Below are 16,418 nucleotides of genomic sequence, written 5' to 3' on the forward strand. Positions count from 1 at the left end.
ATTATTAAAATTGTTGTATTATCAAGTATAATGGTAGACAATTTATATGCTTTTTAGTTTGATCTTTATTATAGGAGACAGGAATGTGTAGAATAGTAGTAGGAAGGAAATAATTAAATAATGTTATCCTTGAGGGGGTAGTTGATTAGGAGGTATATATATTTCTTTTTTTTTCTTTTAACATAAGGGGAGGGAGCAACGGTACTTAGTGATTTTTATAATGTGCCAATGGAATGATTTATAGAAGTAATGTGATTTTGGTTTAATATAGAGTAAGGGATTGATTATGGAAAATTGTTGTATATCCTTGCTGTTAAAAGTCGGAAGTCAGCTCTTTTTGTAATTTTTAAAAAGTTTCTCTTGTGTTTTCACACTTTTTTTAGCTTTTAGCTTTTTATTTTTTCTTTTTCTTTGTATTTTTTTGTTTTTCTGTAGCTTTAATCTTTCTCTGAAACTTAATAAAATTCTTATTAAAAAAAAGAACTTTGATTTTGGAAAGTTACAAATGGACTAAGAGTCCAGATGGATTTGAAATAAGATTTTGGAATTAATTATAAGAAGCCTTCCTGTGGGGAAATGCTTTTGTTTTGAATTCTCTTTAAAAAAAACCATGATAGTATGAGGCTTTGAAGGTTGGTCACTAGAGGGAACCAGAAGGAACTAAATACTACAATTAAAGGAGAAAAACACTTAAATTTGACTTAGTAATACAGAATGGAGCAAAATACTGTAACATTGGATGTATTGAAGTATATTTGTGAATGATGGACTCAGAAGTTAATTTTAAGAATGTCTGCCATTATAGATAGACTGTGTTTAAATGATATTATGGAAGAGGAACAAGTTCTACCAGACAAGACTGAAATTGATTTGAATGTGAATTTTAAATGACAGACTACAAGAATGATCTGGAAAAAGATGATATACCAGATATACAAATGAAACTGGCTGATGTCTTATTAATTAAAAGGGACATACAAATAACAAATCAGAAGGGTAACTTGGATAACTTTCCTATACTGGACTAACAAAAGGGATCAGTTAAAGTTTTGAAGGATTTTGTGAGACGGGACAAAGAAAAAATGAAAAGAAATCAAGTTCTAGGACATTATATGACGGGACTAAAGATCAAGATTGTTAAAAATGAAAGGATGGAATTTAAAGTTGGCTTATCTGATCAAGGTTAAAATAAATATGTTGCTATCTCTGGTAACCCTTAATGGAATTTTGCTGACCAGTTCTGAATGATGAAGCTTTAAAGTTTTGTTTATAGGTAAGAGATTAGATATGGGAAGAAGAAATCATTTGTTGCATTTTAAGAGAAGGAGATATGTTACTAAAATTGTTTATACTTGTTGGAACGAAATAGGAAGTTATTTCTTTATGTATTTCTTTTCTATATTTCTTTTTTTCTGCACCTTCTATTTTTTCTTTTTATTCTTTTAGGGTTTTTTTTAGTTTGTATTAGTTTTTACCTTGGAAATGGTAATTTTTAATAAAATTACTATTAACCAAAAGTAATATGTTGTTTTTGCAATGAGAAATCACACCTTGATTGAAAAGATCTGAAAGACCTTTAATGATTCTAGTTCCTAGCCTTCTAGCAGAGCTTGGTTGGCTTCAGGGTAGGCTGACATGTAGGACTTACATCTTCCTAGAACTGTGAATATTGCCTTGCAGCATAACAGCAGACGTGTGAATGTGTTAATTAGATTCTTCTAAAGAACAACGTGCAATCATAATCAGATCTTGTTTTACCAAGTTGTCAGATTCGTCTGCTCCAGGCTTCATTCTTTGAGGTTTCTGTGTCATTGGCTGGTTTCTCTGCACAAAAGGGCAAAAGAAGAGGACATCGGTTGCCTCCAGCCCATGGACTCTTGACATATCTGTAGAAAGTCAGCTAGCATAGCCATACAGTACATACTAACTTTTAACTCACCTATGTTTTAATTAAAATTGAAAAATACAAGATACCATGGGAATAAGACAATTTTTTTCACTTTAATTACTTCCTCTTAGAAGCTAATTCCTCTATAATGTCCCGGGGCAACCTGTCAAGGCCTTCCATGAAGCCATTACCATTGAATTTCCCCCACTGCTCAAGGCAGAAACAGCATGTGGACAGAGTCATTCTGTACTTCTTCCAACCATTGGAAACATACATTCGCTCAGCCCCAGATCTGATATGGTGATGAATCTGATGAAGTGAGCTGCAGCTCATAAAAGTTTATGCCTCTTAATAAAATTCCTCAGTTGGAAAAGATGCTACCAAATTCTTGATTTTTTGCCACCATAAACTAACAGGCTTCCCTCCTACAATGTCAGATTTCAAAGCTGGCTGATGGCATCGTAGAATATATTATTGGTGCCAAAACTTGAAATAAGGTCAGAGGTGCACTTAGATCCCAATGGGCAAGGAAAGGCAATGTGAATCTGTCCATTAGTGCATGAATGTATATTTGACCCTATTGCTGCAGTTATCTATTGAGAGCAAAGAATATTGCCACCTGTGCTGTTGGAATGGCAATATCAGTCATTATATCAATATAACCTATGTTACTCCAGCAATTTCAGAGTCCTTACCCTTCTCAAAAGAAGAAGCATGAGTATCCTTGATGGCAGAAGTCATGGCAAAAAAGCCTCTATCATATTCTATTTCCTTGGATAATAGGAATAAGAGATGTATCTTTCTTAGCTAGAAGTCACCACAGAGTGGTTTCTTGAACTTGTTACCTTCAGTGTCTTGGATTATAGTTCCCATTATAACCAGGTCACATGTGCTCTTTTTGTGCATAGTTGGAATGCAGAGTCATTATCTGCTGGCTGTAGGTAATAATGCTTTGATTGTTCCAGGTTGCAATCCCTATCACTCCCTCTTTGGACCCTCTGAAGATGCTCACTGATGATGCTGACATAGCAACTTGGCAAAATGAAGGTCTACCAGCTGACCGCATGTCTGCTGAAAACGCCACCATTCTCACCAACTGTGAGCGCTGGCCACTCATGATTGACCCCCAGCTGCAGGGCATCAAGTGGATAAAAGCCAAGCATGGAGAAGACCTCAGAGTGACTCGGATTGGCCAGAAGGGGTGAGCAGACATGACCAAACAAAACTGCAAGAAAATAATTGATGTGTTCAATAGTAGCATCATATCTGGGTGTCACATCTGATGTATATCTTTCAGATTGTGAGAGACAATTATATTTTAAGGAAAAGCTCTCCAGTTTGACACTATATCAAACTTTTGTACATTAACCTGCTTTGTTTATTATCAAGTTTACAGAAATTTCTGATTAAATGGGGAGGAGCTGTGTAGAGCTCATCACGGTCGCTATAGAAACCTGATACTGAATGGAGAATGAGAAGAAGGTACAGTACCAGCTTGCTGTACGTCAGAGTGCAATCACTGTCTTTACTGGCAGTGATTTAATCTCTGTTCTATTCCTTCTGTAATTCAGATAAAGGAATAGAGGGACCCAGGTCTCTGTGGGACAGGGATCTTCCACACTGTGCTTTTGTGAGTTCTCAAAAGGAAGTTCGTTAGTGTGGGGGTGGAAGTAGTGCTTTGGTCCCCTGCTTAGAAGATCGCCCAAGGAATTATCTTTGAGAAGGTTTAAAAAGAATTCAAAGACAGCAAACTCGTAGGGCTGGCTGATTTTATCTTCTGTCCTTGTTATCTCTTAACAAAGAGGTCTGGCTTAGTAGCATTGTCACAGATCTTAAAAATGCTGAAATCCAGACATTTTCACAGCTCTTAACTTTTCTTTAACCGGTGCTAGTAATTTTGCTTACAAGTTTTCTTTGCTGTAAGCTTAGCTGGCTGTTTTGAATAATAGACTCCATGTCATACATAACTTTGGATAGATCTGTACCAGCCTGGAAAAGTTTTTTCGCTTGTATTTCTCATGATTTTTGGCTATCTCCATCTTTCAGACAGTGCATGCTGTTATAAGAGAAACTCAAGAATAATGCTGTTCTTGCAATGGCATAGGCTAAGCTAGGCAAGGCTATGACAGGATAGATTTTATGAATGTAACCACTGATTGAAATAAGTAAAGTAGCCAAACTCAACCTAAAAAGCACAGAAAGAGTTAAAATATTTACATTTGTATGCCTTTCTAGTCTGAAGAAGGTTCTAAGCAGCTTCCAAAAGGGTACAAACTTTGGAGCAAAATCAGTAGTAAAACAAATGATGACTACAACATTATGTAAAACCATAAATAACAAAATAATTTAAATATAATAATACAGAAAATGTATTAATATATTATTTATTAAATTTGTACACTACCCAACTCCCAGTGACTCTGGACAGTTAACAAAGTAAAAACAGAGAATAACAACAATAAAACAGCACTACAATGAAGACCAAGAAACAAAAGAGGTTATAACCAGGCAACAATGAGAGGCTTACCCACAGCACTCAGAAGGGACTTCAACCACCCTTGCCAAAAGCCTAGGCAAAAAGCCAGGTCTTCAAGGCTGTTCAAAACACCAGCAGGGTGGAGACTATCTGGATCTTGAGGAGGAACCTCATTCCAGAGGGCAGGCACTGCAGCCGAGCTTCCTGGGACCCAACAGATGGCATTGTTTAATTGAAGGAACCTGGAGCACACTAACCTTTCTGGATAGATACTGTGGGAGATAGACAGTCCCTCAAGTAACCAGGCCCTAAGCGGAACTACTACCGCTTAGATTTGGGGGGAAGGGTAACCAATATGACCCTTTTTCTTAGTTTAGCAGAGAGTAGAATGAAGTAGTATCTGACATGAGGAAACACATACACCAGCAGATAAATTACATGTTCAGATTAAATAAAGTATATATTGGCATACCCATTCAGTCAAAGATGAAACATGCACCTATATTTCAAATATGTATATATGTTAGATCTTCTGTGTAACTAGTTCAGAACAAAGGATCATCACAAAAAGGCAATGCTTAATTCAAAGGACCAATGTAGATTTTAAAACAGGTTAAGGAATATATACTACCTAATCTACAAAAATAAAAGCTCCCATTATGAAGATGAAGTCATAGAAATTAACTAAGTAACTCAATTATTTTTGATAAATGTATTCAAGTAAATCATTCCACAGTTTAAAAGTTGTTCACTACTTTGCCAGATTTGATTTAATAAAGCCTTCTTAGGGGTAAGGAATAAAGCTGGTGGAATAGGAACCTGTGGTTACCAGTTGAGAGAGAATTGTGAAGTTGACATAGATCAAATTCCAAGGCTATCAAGAAGATGTTGACTTGGAAAGGCAGGAGAAAAAACAAACAAACTAGAATTTAAACCTTGGAGCTTATTTATTTATTTAAATTTTTATCTCACCTTTATTATTTTTATAAATAACTCAAGGGGGCAAATATACCCAATACTCCTTCCTCCTCCTATTTTCCCCACAACAACAACCCTGTGAGGTGATTTGGGCTGAGAGAGAGTGACTGGCCCAAGGTCACCCAGCCAGATTTCATGCCTAAGGCTGAAAGGCATGAAAGGACTAGAACTCACAGCCTCCTGGTTTCTAGCTCAGCATCTTAACCACTAGACCAAACTGGCATAGACCTATATATAGGTTCTGATTTCTCTGCTCTGTAGGGAGCCAATCTTCTGGCTGTATGTGGCTTCTTCCTAGTCAGTAAAAAAGACAAATTTAGTCAGTCCTGCCTGGGAGCCTTCTGTCTTCTGAATAAGGTATTAAGATTGGGAGAGCTGAGATTTACAGCCAAGCCTTTTTGTGGTTCAAAATGATTAAAAGTCATAGTTGAAGAGGCATACCAACATTCTCTCTCCTGGTTGGAATAGTTATTTATCTACAGTTATTGGTTAACTTTTGTTCATATAACATTAGTATTCTTTCTTCAACCTCCTTGCTTAATTTAAAGAGTTATGCTCCTATTATTTATATCTATATACCTGGGCCATCAGGGTTCAGGGAAACACAGTTTGCTATTTGCAGTGAGAGGGAGGGAATACATTGATAGGGTAAAACTGTCTTATGGAACCTGGCATCCTTCAGAAGTGCTGGAACTATTGTTCCCAGAATTCCCAGCCATCATGAAGTCCCAGAACATCTGGGACTCATGTTATGGAAGCCTGGATTAATACGTTCTTACAAAAGATAATGCATGCAAGAAGCTGAGGCATCTCTCTATTTATAAATAAAAGTCTTTGTCTCCAGTTACTTTCTGGGTCTAATGAATTTTGCTAAACCTGGTGTTTTTAAGAACTGAAATACTGTGCTATCTGCTGGTCCACTTTGCTTAAATAACAATATAACAATAAATACCTAGAACAGGTCATTATTCTCTCTCTTTCATACTCACTAGCTCCTCCCAGGCCACTGCTTTTGTAATGACTTAATTCTCAGCTTTACCCTGGGAGTTTCCCAGGGTCTTAATATATATCATCCTGATGCTGTATTTCCTAGGTATCTGGACACGGTGGAGCAAGCCCTTGCTGCTGGTGAAATTGTTCTGATTGAGAATTTGGAAGAATCCGTAGATCCAGTCCTAGGTCCATTGCTGGGTCGAGAGACAATAAAAAAGGGAAGGTGAGATGATAGTGAATGAGTTCTTCTTCTGTAGTAATCATCCTCTAAAAGATGTGCATGACTTCTGCTATCCTTCCCCAAGGCATATGATTTCAGGGTTTAAAAATGTTTCTGAAGCCCTCCAAATCAATACTGTAAAACTACATTTCACAACCAATCTTATAGATAAATTTAATATCCTGCCTTTCATTCAGGAACTCAACCTGGTGTGCATAATGTTCCTTCCTTCTCATTTTTCCCACAGCAACATGAGACAGTTTGGGCTAAGAGACAGTGGTTAGCTCAAACTCAACCAGTGAGCTCCTGTAGTCCAAACCTTAACACCTTAACACTTTAACCACTACACCACACTGGTGCATTTGAGTTAACTTAATTGGCATAGTTTATAGGAGCTGCTGCATAGTACAGTTTATTCATTTACCTAAAAGTCAAGAAAGGTATTGTAATGGTAAATGAGTCCTCTAAATAAGTTGGACCTCAAAAGCCAGCATGGCCTTTGGTGATTATGGGAGTCAGTCTACTACACCTGGAGAATATTTTATCAGGGAAAGCTGATTTAGAATGATCCGTTCTCACTGTACCATAAAATTATATATACCTCTGGAATCTAATTAATTATCTCATAATGGCATATGGATACTGCAAGCATGAGTAATCATGCATGGTCTTCTTTTAGGTTCATTAAAATTGGAGATAAAGAATGTGAGTACAACCCCAGTTTCCGACTAATTCTTCATACAAAACTAGCAAATCCCCATTACCAACCAGAAATGCAAGCCCAGTGCACCCTCATCAACTTTACTGTGACTCGGGATGGTCTAGAAGATCAGTTGCTGGCAGCAGTTGTAAGCATGGAAAGGCCTGACCTGGAAGAATTAAAGGTAAATAACAGAATCCAAGATGGACTGAATTAATTTCCTTTGGATCTTTCCAGCATAATCTTCTTTTCCAAGCAACTTGTTTTAAACTCTTGTGTCTATATCAGAGATAAGAAAAGTTAAAGAAAATATTCCTAAAGTAGTATTTTTGCAGGCTTGGACCTGCCCACCAGTCATGAAAGTTAGTAGAGTTTAGGATAAACATGTTAGATACATTTTGTGTCTAGTTAACAGTATAAAAAGGTTGATGAATATCTTGCAACCCCTGGATGGCACTTTCAGTCTTGGCAGTTAACATTAAATAGACTATTAGCTCACCTTTTTCCAAAGCTGGAAGCTCCTTCTAGGTATATTGGGACTATAACTTTCAAAATCCCTACCACTGGAACTCATTTTATTTGGCAAACCAGATAAAATTTTTGATGGTGGCAGCATGGCTCCTTCAATTAGTACAGTTGATGGCAGCTTCACTAACTCTAATCTGCTTTTTGGAGTGTTTCCATGACACAAAGCAGATACACAAAATTACTTAGTTCAGGCATTTTATGGCTTTCCTTGCCACTGATTCATTCTGTTTTTTCCTTGGCTAAATAAATTTACATATGTTGAGTCAATGATCAGCTCAGCAAATCCCATTGCCTAGGTTGTAATAATGCTGAGAGATGCAGTAGAACATGCAAAGGAAACATAAAATGTCCTAAAGTGGTTACTTAAATTGATTCTCAAGCTGTGCATGAAACATTACAAACTAGAGCTGTCCTCTGAATAGTTAGCAGATTGAAATGTGTTTACCAAGAAATTTTGGTTCCACTGAAAATAGTCATCCTTCTTTCTTGTAGCTGAACAATATGCTGCTATTGACACATAAGGGGCCCTTGGAATAAATTTGTGTGTGGCACTTTATTATATAACTGCTAAACAGTAGACTAGAGCAACCTGCTGCCACAGAAAACAGCCATCCAGAGAACTTGAGATGGCATAAAGATTTTCCATTCAATGTAGCAAATTATATCTTTCTATTATATCTATCTATCTATCTATCTATCTATCTATCTATCTATCTATCTATCTATCTATCTATCATTGCCACTGCCTGGCTTCTCAGGGAATATTGTGGCAGCCAAAAAGTGACTAATTATAATTTTGAATGGTATATTCCAATAGGTTTGGGACCCCCATTGATTAATACATTAGTAAAAAATCTGAATGTATTGAAAGGCTGGTCTATCAGGTTCTTAGAAAGCAATGTGGTAACAAGAGAGAATCTACTGTAAGCCTTCTTGAATAATGTGAAAAATATATGAAATGTAACCAGAAAGTTAAAGGTATCTTGGAAATTAAGAACATAGAAAAACATTTGTAGCTAGTTTTATTTGTTGCTAATATTCAAGACTCATATAAATTTTATTATGGCATCTTCGTAGTTCATCCATTAAAATATTTCAAATATATAAATTGTATTTAATTTTTCAAAAGCAGTTTATAAATTAAAATAACACTGTAACACCAGGAAAAGCCAAACTCTTCAGTAACTATTATATGATATGCATATTTTTTAAAATTAAAAACTTTGTACAAGCTGGCAAAATCAGTCTTAAAAAATCCATTGTTAAGAGTATATTCATAGAGTAACTTGTTGAGTGAGCAACCATATAAATGGATCAAAGAAAGACAGAAAGTTGGCTAAAGAAAAAAGGAAATTTTGTAATTAATGCTTCGGAGTCTGTATTAAACTGTAAGACTTAGGGACAACTCTCACCAAATGCTGGGGAATAGAGAAATCAGGAGGAATTAATATACCTTTGCAAAATGAAGAAGGATGTCAGATATTTCTTGAGAGAGAAAAGAAAAAAAGATGATGTGTTTTTGGCAGCTCCAAAAGCATAAATTATCGCAATGTATGGTTTAGTGAGGTAGACCCCATTTCATTATGTACTGTATTTTATCCTCACATGACAAATAGATACATATTTATAAATGGTAGATCAACCTGCTTAATGCAAGAGGATACATTCTGTCACACCACTATGCAAAGCTCAAATATTCTGTATGCTAGATATACAGAAAGAACTCTATGTTTGGGAGGTGGGGAGGGGATTAAAAGTTTAATCAGCCTTCCTAATAAATAACATACTGTAGATAAATAAATTTTCCCGCTAGATGGTTTGCCAACCATCTATTCATCTGTCCTGGAGTCTGAAGGTGCAGGGTAGAGAGTTCACAACAATGAATTGGAGTTTGGAAACAGATGGGTCATTAACGGGAATCTTCTTGTACGGTTGGAAAAGTCTGAAAACTTTTGTACTGAGGAGTTAGGCCTCTTAATTTTAGCAACACAAGAGATACAGTATTTGGGGGCTGTTGTTCTTGTTGCTGCCAACTTTAATTCAGAGAATTGGTATTACCATGGAGAGAGTTGGAAAAGATTGAGTTTACTGTGGCCCTTTTATATTGTTAAAACTGCAGAAAACAGCATTCAGAGGTTATATATTAAACGTCTTACCCCATATATCTTACCCCAACCTGACTATGCAAAGAAAAACAAATTGGGCTAAGTAGCTGTGAGAAATCATTAAATCTATTGAAAAAGCAATGCCTTTCAGTTAAATTAATTCCCAAATTACCATCCTCACCTTTTAAAGTAAGAAAAACAATAGCTTTATGGTTTTGCTTTGTCTTTTTTTCAAACAGATCTATGGTTAGCCTGTGGCCTAAGGAAAGGTTATTAATTACTTCATCACAGCAGCTTTTCTAAGAACAGCTAGAGGACTGTCTTTTTAATTGAACAACATTTAAAAAAACTAAAGGAGGAAACTTGCGTGTTGTAAACAAATCCCAGTCTTTGAAAGCCTTTTCCATGCTTCTCACCTCCAAGACTTCTCTCTTCCCATCCGTAATGTCAGAATAGCAACCTTGACCAGTAAATTAGAGTTTTGGTAAGAATAGCTGAACTTGAGGTGGAGAACAGCCCAGAGCACCAGGAGGAAGAGGGAAATTCAAAACAGATTTTCATCACCCGAAATGGAGTAGACAGTTGTGGGCTCCACTGAATCTTTACTCCTAATCTCTTCCTTCTGGCGCTCTTGCTGGAGGGGCAGTACAGTGAGAGGTGCACCTCCCATCTCAAAAAGGCCTGGGGTGGGGGATGGAGTAGACACCAGTTATCGTTTGAGTGAAATGCCATGGTTATGCCTTGCTTTTAAGTTAAATGCCAAGGATTTTAGATTCAGTGATTGTTGGTCTCTTCTCAAAGCAGAGTGATCATCATGAGCCAACTACTATTGATTGTCTCAATCATATTGTCTTGCAGTAGAAATTTTTGGGAACGACGAAAGATCCTTACTCTTTCAGTTTGTTTCATGCCAGTGCTGCTCCGTCTTTGGCACTTATTCTAAACTTAGAAAATCCCTGTAACTGATTCTGTGAAATCTGGGCACAACATTCTAGTTTCAGCTATAGTATACACTTCATCACTTCGGCTGAACATGTTACATCTGTTTGTGGGTTTCTGCAAATCCTTTCTCCTAATATCTTTTTCTGGAGTTCTTGCCAGATTTTGGCATCCAGTTGGATTGGATTGTCTTTGGAGCAATCAGCCTAATACAGATTTCTGGCTGGGCCCTTGAGTGGAAGTGAATGGTCTCTGCACATCCTTAATGTGAACTGTAACCATGCTGCATAAATGCTAACATTGTTCTCCAATACAGCATCTATTTGAATTTAGATGGGTGTGCTGTGTTGTGTTTCATTTTGCCAAAGAGGGAGTTTCCAGCAGATGATGGTTTAACAAAATTTTTGCTGTGAAAATGAAGTTGATATAGTGTATGCCCTGTATCTCAACCTTTTTACAGTCTGATCTCACGAAGCAGCAGAATGGATACAAAATTACCTTGAAAACTTTGGAGGACAACTTGCTGTCCCGCCTGTCCTCTGCCTCAGGAAACTTTTTAGCGGACACTGCCTTGGTGGAGAATCTGGAAGTCACCAAACAAACAGCTGCAGAAATTGAAGATAAGGTAAAAATGCAAAACTGAGTCTGGTGAGTGGCTGGGAACAGCAATCTGTGTCAAGAGACATTGAATGAATATGAATTGTTTAAATGCTGGTACAGTACTTACTACTAAACCAGTGACTATTGGTAAGTAAAAGATAGTTTTTTTTCTTTTTCTCTCATTTTTAGTTTGTTTAGGTTTTTCCCCTAATTTTTCCCTTTTTTTCGGTTTCTATTTTTTTCCATTTAAGTTTAAATATTGTTTTGTTAATTGTGTGTGTGTGTGTGTGTGTTTAGTGCATTTAGGTATTTTATCCATTTTTTTGTAATTTGTAAATAAAATTTAAAAATAAAAAAAATTAAATGTTTAAATGCATCCTGTTTGTTCTGCAGCTTGGAGATTAGAAATCATGATAAAGCCACATTTTGGCAAGATTAGTAAGCATATATTTTTTAGCTCAGATGCGGTTTAAGGCAAATAGTAGCACTGGATGCAAAGACCATAAAACTGTAACACTCTAATGAGATGTTTTAAAGCATTTAAGTTTAATACCAAAGCGTTTTACTTAACTTGAGTTAATTTGTGTGCATTATATTTACTGAATGAAACTAGGAAGCGAGCAGAGGCTATATAGCATGGCAGAATCCACTGAAGTTTTCATGGTCCATATTAAATTGACTGGAATTCAGCATCTTGGCAAAGAAGCTGCTCCCTGGGTGAAAGTTTGGCTTTGAAAATTATCTATTCAATACTCATCTGACAGATGATTTGCTTTGCGAATACTGGCGACATCTTTCACCTGTAGCACACTGAGTAGCCATGGGAACAGGCACTGCCAGGTTTGCACGTCAGCACAAACGAGAGATCTTTCTGAACTATTTGTGCAGAGGGCTGTGAAGCTGGAGCTCAGTGCATCCTCGTCTGTGAATTGTTGCCAACTTGTAATCAAATTATGTGACACCTCCATTTTAAAATATGTGAACATTTAATATGGGCATAGTGACGACCTTGGAAGGAGGAGAACCTGATGGAAGTCAGTTGCTTGATAACTGATTTATGGGTCAGGTGATGGTTGAATGTATGCAGTCTACATCTGGCAATGCTGGGATTTTAAACATTAGAAGCAGGCAGGAGAAGGAGGCATGCTTCACATGCTACATATACAGTAATTTATCTCAAACCGTTATATCCTCACGCAGTCCAAGGAAATCTGTACCTACAGTAGATGTGGCTATCTTGCCTCTTCATAGTTTTATTTTTACTCCCTTTCAGGTCCAGGAGTCCAAGATGACAGAGACCAAGATTAATGAGGCAAGGGAACATTACCGTCCTGCAGCGGCTCGTGCTTCTCTGCTCTATTTCATCATGAATGACCTCAACACCATCAACCCCATGTACCAGTTTTCCCTAAAGGTATAGCAGTTGCATCGAGACTAAGAGATGGATTTTCCCCTTCTCTCTTCCTCCCAACACATTCCAAACCTTCCCCAAATTTGAGGGGTACATAAGGAGGCTGAGACGAGAAGGGATATTAACCACTGGCATCACATACGAGGGGCCTGGCAATCTTGCCAGTACTTTAAACGTTATTGTGTGACCTCAGGTAAAAATCCAGGGGCCCTCACAAGTTTTCAGGAAGGTCTTAAGAGATCCCACAAAACTTTGGTAATTCAAGACTACCAGAATCTCACGAAATCTTGAAAGATTTCAGCATTCATTGTGAAATCTTTTTTTCCACAAAATTTCAGGATCTTCTTTTTTATTATTTTACGTTTATGCTTCACAGACATCATGACTCTGCTTCATAGTAATTCATGTCAGCCAGGGGCCTGTCCACTTCCCCCACCCCTCCCTGCTAATCAGCCCAATTAACTAGCCAATGGAAGATATATCACTAGACTAAAATTGCATTTTTACTTACTTTATTTAATGCCCTTAACTTTAGATAGTTATTTAAGGATATTCAGAGCTGTCAATTATGTCATCCTGAATGGGTTCTTTTTGTACATTATGAAAATGGTATTGTCATCCCAGAAAGCTCGAGTCCTTTTACCTAATGTGCGGGCCCAATAAACACACCAGATAGATGGAAAGGATTGAGGCTTTTATTTGCAAATAAAAGGTTGCCCAGAAGCAAGTTTCAAAATGGGCACACCCCTGCCTGGAGTTAACCCCCATTTATACAATTTTAGACAGCATACAAAACTATAAACCAATAAGAAAACATACATTACTACAAACCAATTATGAGAGCCATGTCATACGTACATTCTCAGTAGTCATGGTAACATAGTTCAAGTAAAGGTAAAAGAGTACACTGAGGTATAACATTCCTGCAGATTCCTGAGTAACTTGATACCAGGGTCCCATCCATCCCCTTAAGGAGCAGGCGTTCCTAAAGAAAAAGGCAGATGGTCTGGTTTTCATCTATTGCTGTCGCCTCTGCCTAACAAACAGGTCAACCACTAGTCAAGGCACTTTCAATGGGTACAAAACATCATGGCTATTTCTATGTGCTAAATAGTAATCAATACATTATTAAAAATGGTTCATCAACACATAAATTAAACTGGGTTAAGATAGACTGTCTCATCATTATGACAAAAAGGTTCTTAGTATTTGTGCCATTCCTTGTGTTTTTATAGTCTTCGGGATATGGCAGATTAAATAGTTTTAAATATTTTGTAGAAATCTGCTGATTTTCACTTTATAGAAGACTAGTGAAACATTGGTTACAAATGTTATTGCCTTAAGTTTCCACCAGAGATTTAAATAGCTCTTTACAATTTGCAGTAGCTCAAGTTACAGAAGGGACGCGGTGGCGCTGCGGATTAAACCGCTGAGCTGTCGATCGGAAGGTCGGCGGTTCGAAACCGCGCGGCGGGGTGAGCTCCCGTTGCTCGTCCCAGCTTCTGCACACCAAGCAGTTCGAAAACATGCAAATGTGAGTAGGTTACGGCGTTCCGTGAGTCATGCTGGCCACATGACCCGGAAGTGTCTATGACAACGCCGGCTCCAAGGCTTTGAAACGGAGATGAGCACCGCCCCCTAGAGTCGGACACGACTGGACTTTACGTCAAGGGAAACCTTTACCTTTACCTTTACAAGTTACAGAAAGCTCTAAAAACATTAGGTGAAAAACTTGTCCTATGAGTAATTTAACAATATTGCATATCTAAACACAATATTGCAAGAAACTATTTTTAATTTTTTGCTGAGACTCTCATTCCTAACAAACAACATTCTTCAAGGGTTAATAGTGTTCACTGGCAGGCTTAACTTAAAAGCAAGGTATGGCAATTTAGAATTGAGTCTAAATTCCTTTCCCTCCATAATTGCTCTATTGCATATTCCATTTGATGACAACTGATGGCTTTTGTATATCTTTTATTTTGCTCAGGGTTTTTTTTAACTGTTTGCTTTTCTGGTTTTGAATATTTCAGCTACAGCAGGAAGTATGTACAGGTCCTTTACATGAAAACAGCTGTTTTTACAACCTGGAATAGCATATGCCCATTTGTTTATTTACAATAAATACAGAAATGTTTCTTTCTTATTGAACTTATATTCTTGAGAGAATATAATGCAAGGTGCATAGTCTGTCTACTTTAGATCATTTTGGGGAAAGTTAATTCTGTTGTTGAAGGAAAGTGGGTATTTGGGGGGGGGGCTTTCCCTAATTCTCAATTAATATGATCTCCATCCTTCAATAGGCAGAAACAATATCAGAATGAAATTTGCTGTCCCTGTTGCCAATCAGTATCTTGCCTCTGTTGCTTCTGGTCCAAATCACTGCCAAATGGATGCTATCCTCATTTTTGCATGTGCCATTTGTGATAGACTTATTCCTCTGGCTTTATTGCCCTGCTTCTTCACTAGCTGGTAGGAAAAATATCCTCTGATCACAACACTGCAGCAGAAATGAAGCGGGTGGGGTCCAATAGACTTGCACTGTTTCGCTGAGACTCCTCTTTGTGTGCACTTTCTCCTACTCCAAATAGTACAAGTAGAATAAAGTGTGAAAAATATAAAGGAATCACAAAGGGAGCTGCGTCCCAGCTGTAGCCCTTAGGAGAGAAAGATTTTTTTCAAAAGCTTTTATAGAAGTAAAGTTTTCTTTCTCCTTCCTGTCATTTCACTGTTATGCTATTTGAGCCTTGTGAAAAATCAGAAAAAGTAATAGAATTAATGTGAACTACAGCAATCTAACACCAGTATAGTAATCTGATCATCATCCCATGCAGCAGGAGGTACTCCAATTTGTTCATATTTAAATAGTTTTAATATGAAGTCTTCACCAAGATGGGTTCCAGTTATTGTGCCTGAAGCACTCAGCACCTTTCTGATTACTTCCAGAACTGTTTCCTACATAGTGGTGAAGTCTACCTGATTTTAATATCTTGAAGTTATTATGGGATGGCCCTGAACTAATGGGGAAAACTACCTTAAAGCCAGTTCAGCTAATGATGATTTTGTGTAATAATACTCATGGGTTAGAGATGAGATGAGAGCAACATTGGGGGGTCAAGTTGAGGTTCCTAGGTCACAACTGTGGTCTGGCTACACATAAGTGAGAACAAAGCCTTTGCCAAAAGCTTGCACTAGACATTCTGTCTTTTGTTTTCCTTACATCTGACTTGGGCCAATAAAAAATCCAGACATATCCATCCTGCTATTTCTTTTTGGGACAAGCAACATTTGGCAGAAAAAGTATAAGAAATGCTAAGTCAAGAGGACTTTCGGGGGAGGCATGGCAAACTGAAGATGGCTCTGTGAAAGCAGAGCTGACATCTGTGGCAAAGACCAAGGAACTGATAAGTAGACTGGTTCCTTGGAATATCTCTGGATAAGGAGAGGACAGGAGATCACCCACATGTACTCGGGATGGCTGCTCCTTGCAAGGAGACTACAGGACAGTGGTTTTCCATGGGTTTGAGCACTGGAAGACCTTGGGATCAGCCATATTGCTTGCAACCATGGTGGAGCCTTT

General features: G+C 37.6%; 1 protein-coding gene across 1 annotated transcript in view; it reads left to right on the forward strand.

The window, feature by feature from the left end:
- Positions 1-16,418, forward strand: part of DNAH9 (dynein axonemal heavy chain 9) — a 224,218-nt gene that overhangs the window by 145,984 nt on the left and 61,816 nt on the right. Inside the window, exons 53-57 of the mRNA XM_063292577.1 lie at positions 2,854-3,089; positions 6,436-6,558; positions 7,235-7,439; positions 11,288-11,452; positions 12,701-12,841. Of these exons, the coding sequence (XP_063148647.1) occupies positions 2,854-3,089; positions 6,436-6,558; positions 7,235-7,439; positions 11,288-11,452; positions 12,701-12,841 (870 nt within the window). The remainder of the gene's footprint in view (positions 1-2,853; positions 3,090-6,435; positions 6,559-7,234; positions 7,440-11,287; positions 11,453-12,700; positions 12,842-16,418) is intronic.

The sequence above is a fragment of the Candoia aspera genome, chromosome 2 (genome assembly GCF_035149785.1).
Source record: "Candoia aspera isolate rCanAsp1 chromosome 2, rCanAsp1.hap2, whole genome shotgun sequence".
In the NCBI taxonomy this organism is placed as follows: Eukaryota; Metazoa; Chordata; class Lepidosauria; order Squamata; family Boidae; genus Candoia; species Candoia aspera.